At 46.5% G+C, this 18250-nt stretch overlaps 1 protein-coding gene across 17 annotated transcripts in view; it reads left to right on the forward strand.

Moving 5' to 3' along the window:
- Positions 1-18250, forward strand: part of LOC120981727 (NACHT, LRR and PYD domains-containing protein 12-like) — a 509415-nt gene that overhangs the window by 368868 nt on the left and 122297 nt on the right. For 14 of the 17 annotated variants that reach the window (XM_040411404.1, XM_040411390.1, XM_040411400.1 and 11 more), the window contains 2 exons: positions 5977-6147; positions 14869-15039. In XM_040411404.1, the coding sequence (XP_040267338.1) occupies positions 5977-6147; positions 14869-15039 (342 nt within the window). Of the gene's footprint in view, positions 1-5976; positions 6152-14868; positions 15040-18250 lie in introns of all 17 variants that reach the window. The other 3 variants (XM_040411397.1, XM_040411393.1, XM_040411405.1) reach the window with 3 other exon arrangements.

Genomic DNA, 18250 nt, shown 5'->3' on the forward strand with positions numbered 1-18250 from the left:
TAAGTGTTCTAGGACTGACCTCATCAGAACCTGCATTGTGCCTCCACATGGAGGAGGTGTCCTATGTCCTGAGAGACATCTGGAGGGACAGGAAGGACACATCTGCTTCTATGGGGCGGATTATGGGTCTGAGCAACTCCCAGGTTAGGCTCCATTCAGACGTCCGTAGTGCATTGCGGATCCACAAATTGTGGATCCTCAATACACCCGGCCGGCTCCCCCATACAAATGCCTATTCTTATCCGCATGGGTCAGCACCTGACTGGGTCATGAATGGGTCAGCACCTGTTCCGGATAATTGCGGAACGAATGCGGACCCATTCTACGGACGTCTTAATGGAGCCTTATACAGAGCTGTAATATGTACATGAGCCCTTACTGCCATAGAGCGCTCATCTCTGCCTGTGCTACATTACAGCTGTATGGCGGTATTATTACCGATGACCCCGGCTGTAATTTACTCAGAATGGAGACAATTACTGCTAGTTATCAATAAGTAATAATCAATACCAGCAGAATCCAGAGAAACCCTGAATGTAGTGTAATGTCTACTAATAATCCATCCCCCAAATAACTGACTGAGCGAGGGCAGAGCCACATAGAAACATAGAATGTGTCGGCAGATAAGAACCATTTGGCCCATCTAGTCTGCCCAATATACTGAATACTATGAATAGCCCTTGGCCCTATCTTATATGAAGGATGGCCTTATGCCTATCCCATGCATGCTTAATCTCCTTCACTGTATTTGCAGCTACCACTTCTGCAGGAAGGCTATTCCATGCATCCACTACTCTCTCAGTAAAGTAATACTTCCTGATATTACTTTTAAACCTTTGCCCCTCTAATTTAACACTATGTCCTCTTGTAGCAGTTTTTCTTCTTTTAAATATTCTCTCCTCTTTTACCGAGTTGATTCCCTTTATGTATGTATTTAGCAGTTTCTCTCATCTCCCCTCTGTCTCGTCTTTCTTCCAAGCTATCCATATTAAGGTCCTTTAATCTTTCCTGGTAAGTTTTATCCTGCAATCCATGTACTAGTTTAGTAGCTCTTCTCTGAACTCTCTCCAAAGTATCAGTATCCTTCTGGAGATATGGTCTCCAGTACTGCGCACAATACTCCAAATGAGGTCTCACTAGTGCTTTGTAGAGCGGCATGAACGCCCCCCTCTTTCTACTAGTAATGCCTCTCCCTATACACCCAAGCATTCTGCTAGCATTTCCTGCAGCTCTATGACATTGCCTGCCTACCTTTAAGTCTTCTGAAATAATGACCCCTAAATCCCTTTCCTCAGATACTGAGGACTGTATCACTGATTGTATATTCTGCTCTTGGGTTTTTACACCCCAGGTGCATTATCTTGCACTTATCAACATTAAATTTTAGTTGCCATATTTTTGACCATTCCTCTAGTTTTCCTAAATCCTTTTCAATTTGGTGTATCCCTCCAGGAACATCAACCCTGTTACAAATCTTTGTGTCATCAGCAAAATGACACACCCATCGAGGCCTTCTGCAATTTCGCTGATAAAGATATTAAACAATATGGGTCCCAGAACAGATCCCTGAGGTACCCCACTGGTAACAAGACCTTGGTATGAATATACTCCATTGACTACAACCCTCTGTTGTCTGTCTCTCAGCCACTGCCTAATCCATTCAACAATATGGGAGTCCAAGCACAAAGACTGCAATTTATTGATAAGCCTTCTATGTGGGACAGTATCAAAAGCCTTAGTAAAGTCTAGATAAGCGATGTCTACTGCACCTCCGCCATCTATTATTTTAGTCACCCAATCAAAAAAATCTATAAGATTAGTTTGACATGATCTCCCTGAAGTAAACCCATGCTGTTTTTCATCTTCAAATCCGTGGGATTTTAGATGTTCCACAATCCTCTCCTTAAGTATGGTTTCCATTAATATCCCCACTATTGATGTCAGGCTTACTGGCCTATAGTTGCCCGATTCCTCCCTACTACCTTTCTTGTAAATGGGCACAACATTTGCTAATTTCCAATCTTCTGGGACGACTCATGTTACCAGTGATTGGTTAAATAAATCTGTTAATAGTTTTGCTAGTTCACCGCTAAGCTCTTTTAATAGCTTTGGGTGTATCCCATCAGGCCCCTGTGACTTATTTGTATTAAATTTAAATTAACTTTAGACAGCTGACTTAGAACCTCTTCCTCTGTAAAGACACATGCATCAAAAGATTCATTAGTCATCCTTCCTAACTGAGGTCCTGTTCCTTCATTTTCCTTTGTAAAAACTGAACAGAAGTATTCATTGAGGCCGTCAGCTAGTTCTTTATCTACTTCCATATACCTTCCTTCTTTTGTTTATAATTTAGTAATTCCTTGTTTTAGTTTCTTTTTTTAATTTATGTATCTGAAGAATGTCTTATCGACTTTTTTCACTGACTGAGCTAATTTCTCTTCTGCCTGCGCTTTAGAAGCTCTTATAACTTGTTTGGCCTATCTCTGCCTAATCTTATAAATTAGCCTGTCATCCTCGTTTTTTTTTATTTATATAATTACTAAATGCTATCTTTTTGTTTTTAATGATTTTGGCCACTTCTGCTGAGTACCACAGCGGTCTCTTCCTTTTTTTGCTTTTACTGACAAGCCTAATGCAATTTTCTGTTGCCTTCAATTGTGCCACTTTTAAGTTGTCCCATTCCTCCTGGACTCCATTGAAACTGTTCCAATCTGATAGGGACTCGTATACCTCTAATCTAATTTTAGAAAAGTCAGTTTTTTCTAAAATCTAAAACTTTTGTTTTTGTGTGGTGTGACTCAGTCACTGTACTTATAGTAAACCACACTGGTGATCACTAGATCACAATCTTTCCCCTACAGTAATATCGGATACCAAATTCCCATTTGTGAATACTAAATCTAAAATGGCCTCCTTCCGGGTTGGCTCCTCAACTACTTGCTGTAGAGATAATCCCAGTAGGGAAATTAGAATATCTGTACTTCTGGCAGAATTATGTATTTTGGTTTTCCAGTTTACATCAGGAAGATTGAAGTCTCCCATAATGATAACTTCCCCTTTCAATGTCATTTTAGCTATTTCCTCAACTAGTAGATCATCTAATTCTTTGACTTGACTAGGTGGTCTATATATATCACACCTACACAAATTAACTTATCATTATCAAGCTGCAAGGTAACCCAAACTGATTCTAAATTGGTCTCGCTAACTTGTTTTAAATTAGATTTTATGCTATCTTTCACATACAGGATCACCCTTCCCCTTTCTTGCCTTCTCTGTCTTTTCTATTTAGAGATAACCCTGGTATTGTTATATCCCAGTCATTACTCCCATTGAACAATGTCTCAGTAACAGCCACTAAATCTATATTTTCAGATACCATTATAGACTCAAGTTCATTGATCTTATTCCCTAAACTGCGAGCATTTGTAGACAAGACTCTGAGCTTGTCATTTCTTAACCTATGTGCTACTGGCATCTTCTGGCATTGTTCCTGTCGGACTGCTGGATTATCACTGTTTTGCCCCCCTTTACTAGTTTAAATGCTCCTTAGCAAATAGTTTGAACTGTTCACTGAGGACATTCGTTCCCTTGAGAGAGATGCAAACCATCTTTCTTGTACAGTTCTTTTCCATTCCAATGAGAGCTAACATGAGACACAAACCCAAATCCTTGTTTCAGACACCATTCACCAAGCCATAGATTGAATTCCTTAATGCGCATCTTCCTGTCATGCTGAAGGTTATGCACAGGCAAAACTGCAGAGAATGAAACCGTTGATGCAACCTCCCGTATATAATTTCCAAGTGTGTGAAAAGCTTCCTTAACCTTTGAAACCTCATTGCAAGCCAGATCATTTGTCCCAAGATGGACAATAACATCTACCTCCCTTTCCTGCTTTGCTTGCCTAACAATATTAAGGATACGTCGTCTATCCCTGCTAGCGGTAGCTCCAGGAAAACATCTCACAACACCATTTTCCTCAAACCTCTTATGATGGAATCGCCCACCAACAGCTGCTTTCTATCAGTCCTCATCTTATACTTTTTGTCTTTGGCTGCAGTCTTGCATACTTTAGGCATGGGAGATGATTGTTCCTCACCCACTGTGCCTGAGCCATCCTCCATGTTGCTCTTGCGCTCTGAAAGTGCTGCAAATGAATTATGGAGAGCCACAGACTGTGGGACATGTCTTCTACATGTGTCCTGTAGTAATGTGAGGAGGAGATCGGGGGCCACAATAGATGATGGAGGAAGAAGAATGGAGGCCACAGGGACCACAATACATGTGGAAGAAGAAGAATGGAGGCCACACACTAAGGGCTCATGCATACGACCGTTGGTGTCCTGTGCCCTGTGTTCCGTTGTCATTCCGCATCACGGATGCGGACCCATTCATTTCAATGGGTCCGCAAATCCGGAGATGTGGATAGGAAACACTTCGGAGTGCTTTCTGGGGTTTCGTTCCGTGTCTCCGCAACGCAAAAAGATAGAGCATGTTCTATCTTTTTGCGGAACGGAGGGATTGCGGACCCATTCAAGTGAATAGGTCTGCCATCCCCATGCACCTGCCCCACGGAATGTGCCCGTGCATTGCGGACCGCAATTTGCGGTCCACAGCACAGGCACGGGACACCAACGGTCGTGAGCATGAGCCTTAAGGGTACATTCACACGACTGTGTGTAATCCTTTACGTTTTGTGGTCCGCAAATAACGGAACTGCGTGTCCGCATTTTGCGGACGAATTACTTTAGTTTGTGCTACTTATGTCTTCCGTTTTTTACGGTCCGCAAAAAATGGAAGGAAAAAATAAAGAGAGAGATGGAAAAAAAAATATTAATTCATAGTTGTCAAGGAAATAGGGAAACGGATCCGTAAAACACGGATGACATACGGAAACTATTCCGTATGTCATCCGCAATTTACGGATCCATTGACTTGAATGAACCTGCGGACCGATCGGTGCGGTTAATAGTAGTACAAGCTTCATATTTTTGCAGACTAGAAATGCGGAAACACGGATGCGTACAATATACTGAATGTTGTCCGGTCATTTTATTCACCCTTAGGAATGAATGGATCCGCATCCATTCCGCAAAATGCGGAACGGATGCGGATCAGAATCGGATAAAATTATACAGTCGTGTGAATGTACCCTAAGGGCGACAATAGATGGTGGAGGAAGGAGAATGGAGGCCACAGGGACCACAATAGATTGTGGAGGAAGGAGAATGGAGGCCACAGGGACCACAATAGATTGTGGAGGAAGGAGAATGGAGGCCACAGGGACCACAATAGATTGTGGAGGAAGGAGAATGGAGGCCACAGGGACCACAAAAGTTGGTGGAGGAAGGAGAATGGAGGCCAGGGACCAAAATAGATGGTGGAGGAAGGAGCATGGAGGCCACAGGGACCACAATAGGTGTGGAGGAAGGAGAATGGAGGCCACAGGGACAACAATAGATTGTGGAGGAAGGAGAATGGAGGCCACAGGGACCACAATAGATTGTGGAGGAAGGAGAATGGAGGCCAGAGGGACCACAAAAGATGGTGGCGGAAGGAAAATGGAGGCCACAGGGACCACAATAGGTGTGGAGGAAGGAGAATGGAGACCACAAGACCACAGACTGAGGGCCACAATAGATGGAGGAAGGAGAGCTCTAAGCAGCTGATGACGCTGACACAAGTTCCTCCAGCTTTATGACTATTGTACATTCATGTTCTGCCATCATCACTGATTTATGACATGCCATAAAGTGAGGACATTCCTCAGGGTTCTGGATTTCTAGGACATGGACATATCATATAGCTGCCGCCATTCCTGACATCCACCACACACAAGAGGCAGCTTCTAGTGATGACATTTATGGATTTTACTAACAGCCGGGACATTTTCTCTCCACAGTCACAATCTACAGATTTTATACTAACGCTCTGTGGACGCCTCACCCACATCTCCTCTTCTTATTCTTACAGTTTGCGTAAGAATGGTCTACCAGACACTTCCTGCATCCAGTTGGCATCTGTAATAAGGAATAATCAGTCCCTGAAGATACTTGACCTGTCTGATAACCGTCTGTCTGGTCCTCACTTCAGTGACTTGATGGAGGCTCTGTCCAGTCCGGCCTGCAGGATAGAGGAATTACGGTGAGTATAAGAGATGTGTACAGGACTGAGACATGTGGGGCACAAGTTATACATGGAGTTTATTCTATTTTATGCTCCGCACCAGTGTTATGTCTATGAGATAAACTGCTGACTGCTCCTTGATATGTGACGTCTCTACTAATGTCTGACTAATGCACCAGGTCTAGTTGTGTCAGCGGCCACCGCCCCCCCTTACCTGCACCCCTGATTTTGGCACAGTCTGTATATAAGTGTCATCTGCAGCAGATTTATCATCTTTTCTCCACATTACTGATAAATAGTTTCCCTTTTGCTTTTTTCCCGACTTCTAAGAACCATAATGTTTTTACTTTTCCGTTCACATTACCGTCTGAGGGCTTTATGCTCGCTGCTGTATTTTGCGGTCCGTCTAGAGAAAAGTTCTTTCTCGCCCAATTCCTTGGGGGACACAGGAAACCTTGGGTATAGCTCATCTCCATAGGAGGCGTGACACTAAGTGAAAGACTGTTAAGCCCCTCCTCCAGCAGCTATACCCTCAGCCTGGAGCGAGCGACTACCAGTTTTTTGCTTAGTGTCAAGGAGGCAAGACACTCTCTGCACTGCAGAGCTGTCTTTGCTAAAGATTTTATTTTTTCTCTTTTTATTATTTTCAATTTTTTTCCTTTTTTCAACAGGGACAACAGAGTTGCAAAGACCTCTCTGTTTTCCCGGGGGGGTTGAGCTGCACCAGTGCCGGCTAACCGCACTGCTGCCTCCCCCACAGAAGAAAAGGAGGACCAGGGCAGCCCAGCTCCCCTGCATCCCGCCAGCACAAGGGTCGCCCGCCTGCAAGCCCCTCTCCAGCTTCCTGCCACTTCGGTGCCAGTGGCTGAAGGGGCGTCCCTGCTGGATGGACTGAGGGTGAAAACGTCGACTGGTGAGGTGGCTATGCAGCCGTTCCTACCCCCCCCCCCTGTTAGGGTTCTAACTTCTGTGTCCCCTCTGCCTAGCCTTGTCACATTACAAGGCTTCCTGTCGGCTTCCCCCCTTTGTGTGTGGAGCAGAACGGAGCGGTGCTCGTGGGGGAGGGTTTACTGCACAAGTTTACCTCAGGTGCTGCGGCCATGTGGGGCCGCCTTTTGTTATCTCGGGCTGTGTTCAGCTGCCGGCTGACTTCTCTTGCCGGGTACCGGTGTGTCATTCGCCGCCGGTTTATAAGGAGGTGGTCGGGGGGCAATATTCTCTTCGGCGGCATATTTGTTTGAATCGCGCGCGCGCGAAAGTTCCAGCAGGGGGGCGGAGCTTCGTTCCGCTTCTCCTGTACATGTTAGACATTCAGTCGGGGGGGGCGGACGTCTTTCTTCCCGCTCCTCGCTGGCCCCGCCTCCTCTTCGTGCCAGCCTGCTCTCAGGACGGATCGTTTTTTTACCTCTGCTGTTGCCGCTGCTGTTGTCGCTGCTATTGTCGCTGCTGTTGCGGTCCGCTCCCACTGTGACCTGGTAGGACTGTTGACCCCTTCCAGCTCTGCAGCCCTCTGGCCTGGACGCTTTTATATTACTTCAGCCAACATGTCTGACCCCTCAGCGCCGGCCGGTCCTTGGTATCACACCTGCACTGCATGTAAGGCGCCCCTTCCTCAAGGGCAGCCTGACCCGCATTGCTCGGCTTGCAAAGCCCCATTACAGGGTCCGCCATCTGTTGTGTCACCCCCTGGCCTCTTGGATCCCCCTGACTGGGCTAGATCCCTTTCCCAGGCTGTGGTCAGCCTCTCTAACGTTGTGGGCCGCCTTGCAGAGGTATTGCCCTTATCGCAGCCGGATATTTCCCCTGCTGGGCCCTCCGGGTCCGCTATCTTAGCTGACCCGTCTGAGTCCCTCTCTCCAGGCGACACCTCCAGAGCCCGTCGACCCCAGAAGCGGTCCAGGGCGGAGCGCCTATCATCCTCGGATGCTTCAGTATCACCCCCAAGGGTGCGCTCTCAGTCGGGCCCTTCCTCGATACAGGATATGCCCTCTGAAGGGGAACTAGTTGATTCAGATTGTGATATGGACTCGGCCTTGCCTTCAAAACTGGCTTCTGCTGTGGGCCATCTTATTAACAATATTCGTGATACCTTTAAGATTCACGATGATCCTCCTAATTCTGAAAAAAACAGTGTTTCCTTTTTTCGCCAAAAACAGACGTCTGCAGTTTTTCCCCTCCACACTGACTTCTCGTCGGTGGTTTCCAAGGCCTGGGCCTGCCCTGATGCCCATTTTACCCCGCCTAAGAAGTTGGATATCTGTTATCCATTCCCGGCGGATTGCATTACAAACTGGGCGTCACCACCCAAAGTCGACCCCCCGGTGGCCCGTTTGGCCAAAAGCACGGCTATTCCCGTTGCTGATGGCTCTTCCTTACAATCCACTGAGGATCGCCGTATAGAGGCCATTACCAAAGGTATCTTTGCAGCCTCCGGTTCCGCCCTCCGGCCGGTCTTTGCTTCCGCTTGGGCTGGAAAAGCGGTTTCAGAGTGGGCTTCTCAGCTGGATCAGGAGCTTGAATCCTACGTCCCTATTCAGGACCTCCGTGCTCTAGCCCAACTTATCGTTCAAGCCGGCAAATTCGTCTGTGAGGCATCCCTTGATGCGGGGGCTCTTATAGCCCGTTCGTCTGCCCTGGCCGTTTCGGCCAGGAGGGAGCTTTGGTTAAAGGTTTGGACGGCGGACTCCACGTCAAAGCGGTCTCTTACTGGCCTTCCCTTTACTGGTTCTCGATTGTTCGGGACCCGCTTGGATGAAATCATATCCGAAGCCACGGGGGGGGAAGAGTACGCATCTTCCTCAATCTAGGACTAGGACCACCACTCGAGGCCGTCCCACTTTTTCTCGCTTCAGGTCTTCCCGCAGGGCTCCCGCACCTCGCACCTCTTCAGGTCCATCCCCTAACTCTGTCCAAGACAGACGTAAGAAACCTTTTTTTCGGACCCAGCCCTCCTGGCGCAAGTCACAGCCTGCTCGCCCTTCCGCGACCAAGCAGAACACTACCTGAAGGTGCGCCCCCACCCACCCGGGTGGGGGGACGTCTCTTCCTGTTCAGGGACTTCTGGCAGGCGCACGTCTCCGACGCCTGGGCTCTCGAAGTTGTGTCTTCCGGGTACAAACTTGAGTTTGCGTCTCTCCCCCCAGTTCGGTTCTTTCGCTCCCGGGTTCCCCGGGATCCCCAAGGGGCGGCCGATTTCTTTACTGCCACTCGCACCCTTCTGGACAAAGGGGTCATCGCTCCGGTTCCCATGGAAGAAAGATTCAAGGGGTTCTATTCGAACCTTTTTGTGGTCCCCAAAAAAGAAGGCTCGGTTCGTCCCATTCTGGATCTAAAACGGTTAAACCGTTTCCTTCGTCTTCAGCGATTCCGGATGGAGTCTCTCAGGTCGGTGGTGGCCTCTCTGGAAAAAGGGGAGTTCCTGGCCTCTATCGACATCCAGGACGCCTACCTTCATATTCCAATCGCTCGGTGTCATCACTGCTTTCTGCGCTTTGCAGTGGGGTCCGACCACTACCAGTTCGTTGCTCTCCCCTTCGGGCTGGCGACGGCCCCTCGCGTTTTCACAAAGGTCCTTGCCCCTGTCCTCGCCTTACTTCGTTCCAGGGGAGTTTTTCTTCTTCCATATTTGGACGATCTCCTTATCAAGGCACCCTCTCTGTCACTGACATCCGCCAGTGTGGACCTTTCGCTACAAACCTTACGCCGGTTCGGTTGGATTATCAATCTTCCCAAATCCGCTCTTGTTCCATCCAAGCAACTGATCTTTCTGGGGATGCTGCTGGATACAGATGCAGCGGAGGTTCGGCTTCCGTCAGAGAAGCGCCAGCTCCTTCATCGGTCGGTTCGGAGCCTTCTGAACCACCGCCATCCTTCCTTCCGGTTCAGCATGCGGGTCTTGGGACAGATGGTGTCCTGTTTCGAAGCAATCCCCTACGCGCAGTATCACTCCCGCACCTTTCAGACTGCCATTCTGTCCGCATGGGACAAGTCCCAGGAAAGTCTGGATCAGCACTTCCCCCTTCCCCCCCCAGGTTCGCTCCTCTCTCCTCTGGTGGTTACGGACCCCTCTCCAAGGGAAGTCCTTCCTGCCGATAACTTGGTTGGTGATTACCACCGATGCCAGTCTGCGGGGTTGGGGGGGGGGGGTGTTTCCTCCTCGGTCCGTACAAGGCACTTGGTCTCCATCGGAGTCCAAACTGCCGATCAACGTTCTGGAGCTGAGGGCGGTTCTCCTCTCACTCCGGCATTGGACTTCGCTGCTTCAGGGCCACCCTGTTCGTGTCCAATCGGACAATGCCACGGCTGTGGCATACATAAATCATCAGGGGGGCACTCGCAGCGCGGCGGCGATGAGGGAGGTGTCTCTAATCCTTCGCTGGGCGGAAGTTCATGTTCCAGCCATTTCAGCCATTTACATCCCGGGGGTGGACAATTGGGCGGCGGATTTCCTCAGCTGGACGACGATCGACCCGGGCGAGTGGTCTCTGCACCCCGACGTCTTCGAGTCTCTTTGCCTCCGTTGGGGTCGTCCGGACGTGGATCTCATGGCCTCCAGATTCAACCACAAGCTTCCCACCTTCATGGCCAGAACCAGGGATCCAGACGCTTACGGCGCGGACGCGCTCGTCCTTCCCTGGACGGAGTTCTCTCTCCTCTACGTTTTTCCGCCCCTGCCTCTTCTTCCACGAGTCCTTCGGAAGATCGCGGCGGAGGGCACGCCTGCGATCCTAATAGCCCCGGATTGGCCTCGTCGTCCTTGGTACGCCGACCTTATGTTGCTCCTGGCAGACGCCCCCTTGCCTCTGCCTCTAAGAGAAGACCTCCTCTCTCAAGGGCCGATCTTCCACCAGCATTTAGGGTCGCTATGTTTAGCGGCGTGGCTATTGAAACCGCGGTCCTAACGCGGCGGGGGTTTTCTGCTGACGTGGTCCGTACCATGATTCGTGCGCGTAAACCGGCATCGTCCAGGATTTATTATCGAACCTGGCGGGCCTATTTGAATTTCTGCGAGACCTTAGATGTTCATCCCCTTCGGTTTTCTCTCCCCACGATTTTATCCTTCTTGCAGTCTGGTCTGGACTTGGGTTTGGGTCTCAGTACCCTAAAGGGTCAGATCTCAGCGCTTTCGATCCTTTTTCAGCGACCTCTGGCTCCGCTCGGTCCAGTTAAGACTTTTCTTCAGGGGGTTGCTCACTATGCTCCCCCGTATCGCGCTCCCGTTCCATCTTGGGATCTTAATGTTGTGCTGACGGCTCTCCAATCTTCTCCTTTCGAGCCTCTGCGCAGGGTTTCCCTTCGCTTGTTGTCTTGCAAAGTTTTTTTCCTCGTTGCCATCACGTCTCTTCGGCGTGTGTCTGAATTGGCGGCACTTTCTTGCGTAGAACCCCTCTTGGTTTTTCACCAGGACAAGGTGGTTCTCCGCCCGGTTCCGGATTTCCTTCCGAAGGTGGTGTCCGCTTTTCACCTGAATGAAGATATTGTCCTTCCTTCTCTGTGCCCGTCCCCGTCTCATCCTCGGGAACGGGATCTTCACCGTCTGGATGTTGTTAGGGCTCTGAGGATCTACTTGGATGTAACTAGACCCTTTCGGCGCTCGGATTCTCTATTTGTGGTTCCGGAGGGTCCGCGCAGGGGGCTGGCGGCATCTAAAGTGGTTATTGCCCGCTTCATCAAGATGGCTATTGCTGAGGCTTACCGTGCTAAGGGCAGGGAACCGCCCTTTGGTGTTACCGCTCATTCTACCAGAGCGGTCGGGGCTTCCTGGGCTCAGCGAAATCGAGCTTCGGCTGAACAATTGTGTAAGGCGGCCACCTGGTCTTCTTTGCACACTTTCACCAAGTTCTACAAAGTGAACACTTATGCATCGGCGGATGCTGCTTTGGGCCGCCTGGTCTTGCAGGCGGCGGTGCCTTAATGCCTATGGTGCTTTAATTCATCTTGGGTTGTGGTCCCTCCCTATTTGTGGACTGCTTTTGAACGTCCCAAGGTTTTCTGTGTCCCCCAAGGAATTGGGCGAAAAAACGAGATTTTTGTATAACTTACCAGTAAAATCTCTTTCTCGCTCTTCCTTGGGGGACACAGCACCCACCCATTGTTTTGGTTGCCCTGACGGGAGTTTTGACTTGTTGATGTTAATTTGGTTGATCCTTGCCTTTTGTTTTAACTACAGTTGTGTTCAATATTATTCAACCCCCACTGAAATTGAGTGTTTTGGCCAGTTTGACATTGATTTTGATCATTTCAGTCATCTTGTTTACAATTAAATCAAAGAGGCACTTGTAAGTCAGACAAATATAACATAACATTTATAATGAAATAACCACAAATGTCTTTTCTGTGCTTACATCATTATCAGTTTTATTCAACCCCCAAGTGACATTCAATCTTAGTACTTAGTACAACATCCTTTTCCAGTTATAACAGCTTTTAAACGTGAAGCATAGCTTGACACAAGTGTCTTGCAGCGATCTACAGGTATCTTCGCCCATTCTTCATGGGCAAAAGCCTCCAGTTCAGTCACATTCTTAGGCTTGCGTGCTGCAACTGCTTTCTTTAAGTCCCACCAGAGGTTCTCAATCGGATTTAAGTCTGGTGACTATGATGGCCACTTCAAAATGTTCCAGCCTTTAATCTGCAACCATGCTCTAGTGGACTTGGAGGTATGCTTGGGATCATTGTCCTGTTGAAAGGTCCAACATCTCCCAAGCCTCAGGTTTGTGATGGACTGCATCACATTTTCATCCAATATCTCCTGGTACTGAAGAGAATTCATGGTACCTTGCACACGCTGAAGCTTCCCTGTACCTGTAGAAGCAAAACAGCCCCAAAGCATGATTGACCCCCCGCCATGCTTCACAGTAGGCAAGGTGTTCTTTTCTTCATAGGCCTTGTTCTTCCTCCTCCAAACATAGCGTTGATCCATGGGCCCAAACAGTTCTAATTTTATTTCATCAGTCCACAGAACACTATCCCAAAACTTTTGTGGTTTGTCCACATGACTTTTGGCATACTGCAGTCGACTCTTCTTATTCTTTGGAGACAGCAAGGTGGTGCGCCTGGGAGTTCTGGCATGGAGGCCTTTATTACGCTGTGTGCGCCTTATTGTCTGAGCTGAAACTTCAGTACCAACATCTGACAAATCTTTTTTCAGTTCCTCAGCAGTCACACGGGGACTTTTCTCCACTTTGCGCTTCAGGTAGAGCACAGCAGTTGAAGTCAGCATCTTCTTTCTGCCACGACCAGGTAGCGTTTCAACAGTGCCCTTTGCCTTGAATTTGCGAATGATGCTTCCTATGGTGTCTCTTGGTATGTTTAACATCTTTGCAATCTTCTTATAGCCATTGCCCTTCCTGTGAAGAGAAATCACCTCTTCTCTTGTCTTCCTGGACCATTCTCTTGACTTCACCATGTTTGTAAACACACCAGTAAATGTCTAGAAGGAGCTGAGTATCACAGTCCTTTTAAATCTGCCTAATTGGTGCTTATTATGCTTGATTGCTGCTCCTTGACATCCACAGGTGTTTTCAATACCTGATCGAAAACACTTGAATGAACCTCTGTTCTTAAGAGTGGTAGTCTTTAAGGGGTTGAATAATTGTGTCAATGAAGAAATCACAAAAAAAACATTTAATACTGTATTACAAAAACAATTGATGTCATTTTAGTTGCATTTGGTTCTTTAAAAAGTCCTTGTAAGATTTCATTCTGAACACAATTACAAATGTACACTAAATTCCCTAAAACCCTTTACTGCTTTGGGGGTTGAATAATTTTGAACACAACTGTACTTGGGCACATAACTGGTAGTCGCTCGCTCCAGGCTGAGGGTATAGCTGCTGGAGGAGGGGCTTAACAGTCTTTCACTTAGTGTCACGCCTCCTATGGAGATGAGCTATACCCAAGGTTTTCTGTGTCCCCCAAGGAAGAGCGAGAAAGAGATTTTACTGGTAAGTTATACAAAAATCTCGTTATTCCTGTCCTCGAAATAGAGAAGAATAGGACGTTTTATGTTTTTTCGAGACCACAGGACAGACTTCAGGGTGTGGGGAGCACACGGTGTAATGTCCGCATGTTTTGTGGCCCCGTTGAGAATAATGGGTCTACATCAGATCCGCAGATCGGATGCAGACTGAGACTACGGTCGTGTGCAAGACGTATTTGCCGTAAGATGTATTTTTAATGGCTCCATTTTATTTACCATAACTTGTATTGAAAACACAGGTGTGGAGGAAGGAGAATGGAGGCCACAGGGACTACAATAGATGGTGGAGGAAGGAGAATGAAGGACACAGGGGCTGCAGAATGAGGGCCACAATAGATGGTGGATGAAGCAGAATGGAGACCACAGGGACCCCAATAGATGGTGTAGGAAGGAGAATGGAGGCCGCAGGGACCTCACTAGATGGTGGAGGAAGGAGAAGGGAGGCCAGAGGGGCCACAATAGATGGTGGAGGAAGGAGAACTCTCAGCAGCTGATGACGCTGACACAAGTTCCTCCAGCTTTATGACTATTGTACATTCATGTGCTGCCATCATCACTGATTTATGACATGCCATAAAGTGAGGACATTCCTCAGGGGTTCTGGATTTCTAGGACATGGACATATCATATAGCTGCCTCCGTTCCTGACATCTACCACACACAAGACTCTGAATTTTCTCTCCACAGTCACAATCTACAGATTTTATACTAACGCTCTGTGGACGCCTCACCCACATATCATCTTCTTATTCTTACAGTTTGGGTAATAATCATCTACCTGACACTTACTGCATCCAGTTGGCATCTGGAATAAGGAATAACCCGTCCCTGAAGATACTTGACCTGTCTAGTAACCGACTGTTTGGTCCTCACTTCAGATACTTGATGGAGGCTCTGTCCAGTCCGGCCTGCAGGATAGAGAAATTATAGTGAGTATAAGAAATGTGTACAGGACTGAAACATGTGGGGCACAAGTTATACATGGATTTTATTCTATTTTATGCTCCGCACCATTGTTATGTCTATGAGATAAACTGCTGACTGCTCCTTGATATGTGATGTCCCTACTAATGTCTGACTAATGCACCAGGTGTAGCTGTGTCAGCGGCCACCGCCCCCCTTACCTGCACCCCTGATTTTGGCACAGTCTGTGCAGCGACCGGGCCACAGGGGCAACACGTGAGCTACGGGTCGATGGTGGTAGTAGTAGATTTACTCACAGTTAGCAGAGCTCCCTAGGCCAGCGTGCAGTGAAGAGAAGGGAAGGACAGCACCAGTTCCTCCGGGGCACACTCTATTGTCCAGGGATTCCCGCCAGATGGTGGTTGAGGTGTCCTTGGTGGAATGGGTTTTTGTTAAGGTGCCTTGGCGGCCTTGGTGTTAGTGACGTCAGCACCGTTGGGTGCAAAAGGAGGTGGTAGAAAGGCTGAGGAGTCAATGGTTGAAAAGAATGGAACCTTTACTTAATCACTTGCCTCAGAGTCATCAGTACAGTTCATTTATATGGTAAAGATGATAATCCAAATAATATCTCAGCTGTAATTCTAGTAACAGGTTTGACAATCGGCTTCTTAAGATTATCTTTCAGTAGGCAGGAAAGGTTCTTTCTAGTGTTGGGCGAGCATGCTCGTCTGAACACCATTTTGACTCGAGCATCGCGTAGCTCGGCACATTGCTGTGTTCGGCTGAACACCGCGTGTTCTCGAGCCCAATGCTCGAGGCTCCTCCACGCATGTTCGTTGGCTTCTATGCAGCCAATAAACGTGCGGGGAGGTACTGGCACTCACTGTGATGCCATAGCCATGTTGGTTACTGGCATTACAGTGATTGACTGGCTGGCCGGAACGCGTCATCGGGTGCTATATAGCACCCGATGACATGTGGTTTGACTCAGTCTTAGTCAGGGAAAGCTGCAGCAGAAGGGACAGGTAGTGTAGGGACAGGAATAGTTTTTTGAATTTTTTAGACTGGGTTTAGTCTTGAAAGGTGTTAGTGAGCCGAAAGTCCTTTTAACCACCTCAGCCCCCCTAGCTTAAACACCCATAATGACCAGGCCACTTTTTACACTTCTGCACTACTCTACTTTCACCGTTTATTGCTCGATCATGCAACTTACCACCCAAATGAATTTTACCTCCTTTTCTTCTCACTAATAGAGCTTTCATTTGGTGGTATTTCATTGCTGCTGACATTTTTACATTTTTTGTTATTAATCAAAATTTAACGAAATTTTTGCAAAAAAATGACATTTTTCACTTTCAGTTGTAATTTTTTTTTAAAAAAAACGACATCCATATATGCATTTTTCTCAAAATGTATTGTTCTACATGTCTGATAAAAAAAATGTTTGGGTAAAAAAAATATGGTTTGAGTAAAAGTTATAGCGTTTACAAACTATGGTACAAAAATGTGAATTTCCGCTTTTTGAAGCAGCTTTGACTTTCTGAGCACCTGTCATGTTTCCTGAGGTTCTACAATGGCCAGACAGTACAAACACCCCACAAATGACCCCATTTCAGAAAGTAGACACCCTAAGGTATTCACTGATGGGCATAGTGAGTTCATAGAACTTTTTATTTTTTGTCACAAGTTAGCGGAAAATGATGATTTTTTTTAAATTTTTTTTTCTTACAACTATGGCTTTTAGAATATGCAGACACTAAAAAATTTTTTTTCTAAAATGCTTTATTATGTAAATCTGAAACAACTTAAACAAAAGTAGTCATATTTGGCATTGTTGTGTCCATAACAACCTGCTCTATAAAAATACCACATGATCTAACCTCTAACCTGTCAGATGAACTTGTAAATAACAAAAAATAAAAACGGTTCCAAAACAGCTATTTTTTGTTACCTTGCCTCACAAAAAGTGTAATATAGAGCAACCAAAAATCATATGTACCCTAAAATAGTACCAACAAAACTGCCACCTTATCCCGTAGTTTCCAAAATGTTTATATTTTTTTTAGAGTTTCTACTCTAGGGGGTCTTCAAATGTGACATGGCAACTTATAATTATCCCAGTGAAATCTGCCCTCCAAAAACCATATGGCGTTCCTATCCTTCTGCGCCCTGCCGTGTGCCCATACAACAGTTTACGACCACATATGGGGTGTTTCTGTAAACTACAGAATCGGGGCAATAAATATTGAGTTTTGTTTGGCTGTTAACCCTTGCTTTGTTAGCGGGAAAAAATGGATTAAAATGGAAAATCTGCCCAAAAAGTGAAATTCTGAAATTTCATCAACATTTTCCTTTAATTCTTGTGGAACATCTAAAGGGTTAACAAAGCTTGTAAAATCAGCTTTGAATACCTTGAGGGGTGTAGTTTCCAAAATAGGGTCACTTTCTTGGAGTTTCTATGCTAGGGGTGTATTAGGAGGTCGTCAAATGTGACATGGCAACTTAGAATTATCCTAGTGAAATCTGCCTTCCAAAAACCATATGGCGGTCCTTTCCTTCTGCGCCCTGCCGTGTGCCCGTACAGCAGTTTACGACCACATATGGGGTGTTTCTGCAAACTACAGAATCAGGGCAATAAATATTGAGTTTTGTTTAGCTGTCAACCCTTGCTTTGATACTGGAAAAAATGGATTAAAATGGAAAATCTGCCAAAAAAGTGAAATTCTGAAATTTAATCTCCATTTTCCTTTCATTCTTGTGGAACACCTAAAGGGATAACAATGTTTGTAAAATCAGTTTTGAATGCCTTGAGGGGGTGTAGTTTCTAAAATGGAGTCATTTTTGGGTGGTTTCTATTATGTTAGCCTCACAAAGTGACTTTAGACCTGAACTGGTCCTTAAAAAGTGGGTTTTGGAAATTTCCTGAAAAATTTTGAGATTTGCTTCTAAACTTCTAAGCCTTCTAAATGTCCCCAAAAAATAAAATGGCATTCACAAAATGATCCAAACATAAAGTACATATATAGGAAATGTAAAGTAATAACTATTATATAAGGTATCACTATCTATTTTAACCCCTTAGGGACCGGGCTCATTTTCACCTTAAAGGGATTCTGTCACCAGGTTTCACCCCCTCCAGATAAAAATATGGTTATGTTCAGGGAGCTTTCACGATTCCTAATGTGGTCCTATAAATGTAATCTGTAGGCTCATTTTGCTAAAAAAAAAACACTATTA

This window comes from Bufo bufo, chromosome 11, assembly GCF_905171765.1.
Source record: "Bufo bufo chromosome 11, aBufBuf1.1, whole genome shotgun sequence".
Taxonomy (NCBI): domain Eukaryota; kingdom Metazoa; phylum Chordata; class Amphibia; order Anura; family Bufonidae; genus Bufo; species Bufo bufo.